The sequence below is a fragment of the Oryzias melastigma genome, linkage group LG8, assembly GCF_002922805.2.
Source record: "Oryzias melastigma strain HK-1 linkage group LG8, ASM292280v2, whole genome shotgun sequence".
NCBI classification, from domain to species: Eukaryota; Metazoa; Chordata; class Actinopteri; order Beloniformes; family Adrianichthyidae; genus Oryzias; species Oryzias melastigma.
The window spans coordinates 18,296,017-18,300,962 of record NC_050519.1 but is presented as its reverse complement, the minus strand read 5'-3'; the positions used below and the strand labels follow the sequence as shown (position 1 = coordinate 18,300,962).

Genomic DNA, 4,946 nt, shown 5'->3' with positions numbered 1-4,946 from the left:
GTGACCAGAAGGATAAACACTGAAGGTTCAGATGTCTTCTGTTCTCACGGCCTCTTATCTGATGCTGATGTTCAGCTGCTGCTTCTAAACCTTTATTTGTCAAAAATCAGTTTCTTCTGTCTACATACAATGAATTGTTCAAACTTTTTTGTAGGTATTGTAACCAAAAAAATAATAATATGACCTTTCAGTTCAAAAATGAGTAAATTATGAATTTTTGCTGCTGATCCAATGTGGGAGGAATAATTGCTTCTATATTAGCCAAATCTCTGATAATTGAAACATCTTGTGAAAAGTTTAATAAAAATTAGAATTATTAAGCAATTCTTCAGATTTGTGGACGGATTAGAGGCTTTCCTGAAGACTCATGGAGCTCTTCATCACGATGGTCCTTGAGGTCAGAGAGGGGAGCAGCTGCTCACACAGCTCCACAGCAAACCGCAATTTAGCTCAGCAACATTTGAAAATATGTATTGGAAGTCTAATATCATCTCTATTGAACTTGAATTTTATCTGATTGAAATATTGGATGCTGTTTTGAAAAGCATGTTTAAAAAAAACCCATCTTAAACAGTGTAGCATGGTGGTGGAAGCATAATGGTGTGGGGTAAACTGACAACACCTGCAACTTGTTCAGTTGTGCAAGATGATGAAGCAGAGGATGATGGGAAGATTTTGAGATGAAAAAAGTTATATTGCCACACACTTGTAAATGGGTAATAAACATAGCCGAATGTCAGCACTGAAAGGAGTTCAAAGTTCAGGTTTTACTCCGGAAAACATGTGGTTTGGTTTGGTTTAGTTTGGTTTTGTTTGGTTTGGTTTGGTCTAGCTGGAACCATTTCTGTGCAAGAAAATCACTGAAAGGACATTTATTTTGGTTACTCTAAGAAGTCATTAAGACATTTGAAAGATTATGAAGCTAATAAATGTTGTCATGCACGAGGTGCATTCTGGGTAGTGTATTTCTTGGCGTTTACTTGGTTTGGGTTGCTCAGAGGTCTTACTAGTGTTTCTGTTCTGTAGTTAACTGGTGTGCTTCTCATGTGGTATTTGTTAAATACTGCGAGTGAGGCCTCACTGTCCAGATATGACACCTCAGTGTAAACCATGTAACTATTATGGGATGTCTGGAGTTATGCAGTAGAAAGGCAGATTATGATTGTGCAGCGAATAGAGCAAACAGTAGCTTATCCCTGTTAGTAAACTAAATGGATATTACTATTTAACTTATACTGAAATCACACCAGCTCACATGAACGAACTGCTACAATAAACACTAATGTTACTGCTGTTCAGTGATGGTAGTTCAGGGATAATAAATGCTTTAAAAGGTCTTTGGTCACTTTCACACTGAGCTGTATGGTCTGGACTATATCTCTGATGGTTTGTTTACCCTGATATATTTAAATTCTTATTATTTCAAACTGATAAAAGGAAAATTAAAGATTATTAGCAGAAGTTTAACTTCTGACTGTTGGCAAACTTGGATAAAGTTTGACAATTTACTGAGTCCAAACCTCTTTTTTCAGTTTGTTCCAAACATAAATCTATACAAAATAGTTGTATAGAATGAAAAGAAAAAAAACACAAACTCTGAAAACAATTAATTTTGGTCAAAAGAAAAATAAGTCTGATAGTCTTTTATATCTTTTTATCACGTCACCTTTTATATTTGGCCTGGAGTTTGACGATTGTTCTGTCTTTGTGAAATTTTTGCACATAAAAGTTTGTTTAAACCATAACATCATATTTTTGTTTTCAATTTAAATTTTGCTGTTTTTGATCATGACGTTTTTGATGATGCCTCACTATAAGTCAAAGGATTGTGTGTCAAACCTGCTGGAGATTTGGGATCTTTTTCAGCTCTCTTGAGTGTTTGTTCTCGTTTAGTTTAACCGCTGATGTTTGATGTCTGATGGCTCAGCCTTTGGTTCAATCCTACTTGGGCTGCTTAACCAAAGATCAGATGGATGCTGCTTTGTCGTCTTCTGGGAGTCAAAAATGATGAATATATTGATAGATATTCCTAGCAAATGCCCTTTGGAGCTCTGAGTGAGTCTATCTGAGGATCAGTCAGTGTTTCCACAGCAGTGCGTTTTCACATGAGATGATGGGAAAATAGTGTCAAGTCGGCGCATTCAAACACCATTTGAGTTTACAGGATTAGAAAAGGATTATGTAAAGAAACTAAATTACAAACGATTTGGACTGAAATGATCCATCTGAACAATCTTTCTTCATCAGCAGCCATTGTAGTCTCCCTCCTCTGTTGAGTTTTCTTGAATCTGCTTCATCACGAATGTCATTTCCTGACCCCTGAGTGTCCCTCTTTACCTCCGCAGACTTTGAAGAACCGATCCCTGACGACCGTTACCATGGCATCTACTTTGCAATGCTATTGGCTGGAGTTGGTTTCCTGCTCCCGTACAACAGCTTCATCACTGATGTGGACTACCTGCATCAGAAGTTTAAGGGTATGAACATGCATGAGGGAGTGAGTGTGTGGGTCAATGTTTGCTTCACGTCTGCTGTGTTTTCAGAAACGTCTATAGTGTTTGACATGAATCTGATGTACATCGTGGTGGCTCTGGTGGCCGTCATCCTCAACAATGTTTACGTGGAGAGACTGAGCATGCACACCAGGATAACTGTCGGTAAGGAGGATCAGGAACCAGAAAACGTACTAAGATTTGTTTAAATAAAGAAATGTTTTGTAACATCTTTTGTGAGATTTCCTCTCAAGCTTTTATATTTTGGTTGTAAAGACAGGATCTTCTCTGACAAAAATAGCTCCTCTTGCATCCTTGAGGGAATATCTTTTGAGGTTTCTTGAGAGGAAACTAAGTTGTTGCTCAGAAACAACCGTATCTCAGGGATAAAATAGAAGTGCTTCTGGATTTTGGGGAGTCTTTATTAATTCATAACTCGGTCGTCTGCTGCTTTTTTCTGCAGGTTACCTTTTGGCCCTGGGGCCGCTGGTGTTTGTCAGTGTGTTTGATGTCTGGTTGGAAAGGTTCACCATCGAGGAGGCTTACGTGATCAACCTTTTGTCGGTGGCAGTGGTGGCTTTTGGATGCACAGGTAACTCGAGAACTTTTTGATTTTATTTTTAAGGTTTAAGATAAAAATATTCACATACTTTAGTGTTAACTCTTTAACAGCTGAGGAGTGACGCTTAAACACAAAATCTTTAACATACTCTAACTTTTAAGCCGTCAACACGATCAACGTTATTCCAGTAGATTCTGAAAGAGAAAAGCGGCTCGACGAGCCGCTTTTCTCTTTCAGAATCTACTGGAATAACGTTGATCGTATTAACAGTTGAAAAATGACAGTAAATTAAATCAAAGAACATAAACACTGGAGCTCAGGTGTTAAACTGTATGGTGACTGTTAAATCAAAAGACTGAAACCTACACTTCCCACTCCCAATTTGTCATATATGATGTATGGTTCGGCCCCCCTTCACGTCACTTTTTGTCATTTTGGGTGTCCCCATCTTGTCGTTTTTTTATCATGCTGGCTGTCAGGTCTCCAACCTTTGGGGCGCCGGTAACCGACTCAGAAACCAGTATAGGGTCAGGGTACCGGACCGCTCCACATCCCTAGGGTTGGGGATCCCTGATTAGCGTCTGCATTCTCCCCCTGTGTCAGGATTGAACTTATTTTTTGGTTTTGTCAGTTGTGGTTTTTGGTCATATTCTTCTTTGAATTACCCCTCAGTCACACCAGTTTCATGATTCACAACTGTCTCAATTTCTGTTAATTACCCTCAGTGTATTTAAGTGTCTGGTTTTACGTTCATCCTTGTCAGGTCATCTAATCTGCTACGTTGCCTTTTTGTTGCTTCTATGTTTTTTTTTTCATGTTTCAGTTTATTTATAAAAAAGATTTCTAAAAAAGATTTTGATATCAAGATATAACAATGGGGTTTGTTTGACTATGTTTGAAAAAGATATTTGAAAATATGTTTTCTAATTTCATTTTGATAAAACCAATTTAATTTTAAATTGTTATAGTTGTTTGATTTTTTGTTCTTCAATGTAGTTCTCTATTTGTTTAGTTCCTCTATTTTATTTTTATTTATTTATTTATTTATTTTTGACAGCGGTGTGTGATCCACTTTACATGAACCCAGTTGGGTTTCTGTGACTCACCATCACATGATTTTATTTTTCTGTATTTTTGATATTGCTTGTATTCTTATGTTCTTTTTATGTGTGTAAATAAATCAAAACAAATTAGCTAAAATTGTCAAAAGAACACTAGAGCTAAAGCTTCGGCTTTAAAGTGTTAAACATGCCGGTCGATCACTAACCCGAACCTTAACGCCGTGCTACATCAGCTTCAGCTACAACAAAACACCTCCAAATTCCCTTTTACTGGTTGTAAGTAAACAATAGTATTGATTTGTCGCCAGAATTGGCGAATCTCAACAAGACAAACAAAAGAAATATCTTGTTATCTACAAACAACAGTTTTATTTATTAATTGGATAATAGGAAAGCAGATTCACACGTTTTCACATTTTTGGTTGACAGACACAATGTGTGTCAGTCACAAAACTCACTGTATATTTTACTGAGCTGTGGGGACATTTGGAGACATAATTATTTAAAACAATCTAAATTCTGCATTTTCGTTTAGCAGTTTTAAAATGACTTGCAAATGACTTAGTGAAGTCCTTTGATTGAGTCCAAATTTCCACATTTTTTTAAATTAATATAAGCAGGAAAGATATAAATGGAAACATTTTGAGGCTTATCATCTTACAGAGAAGGCCCAAGGCAAAAAGAAAAAAAAGATAGAATTTAGCCATTTTCTGTTTGAACAGTGGTCCTCGTCTTCAGCTGCTCGCCGGGGCAACAGTTTAATTAGTGTGGGTCAGGAGTTCACAGCAGCTCCTCTCCAGTTCTGTGTGAACGCTCGGGAAATTAAGCCAC

At 37.1% G+C, this 4,946-nt stretch overlaps 1 protein-coding gene across 1 annotated transcript in view; it reads left to right on the top strand.

Moving 5' to 3' along the window:
* Positions 1-2,345: 2,345 nt before the first annotated feature.
* Positions 2,346-4,946, top strand: part of slc29a4 (solute carrier family 29 member 4) — a gene marked incomplete at its 5' end in the record, with an annotated part of 14,507 nt that continues 11,906 nt past the window's right edge. The window contains 3 exon segments of the mRNA XM_024272854.1: positions 2,346-2,477; positions 2,544-2,657; positions 2,956-3,084. Of these exon segments, the coding sequence (XP_024128622.1) occupies positions 2,346-2,477; positions 2,544-2,657; positions 2,956-3,084 (375 nt within the window).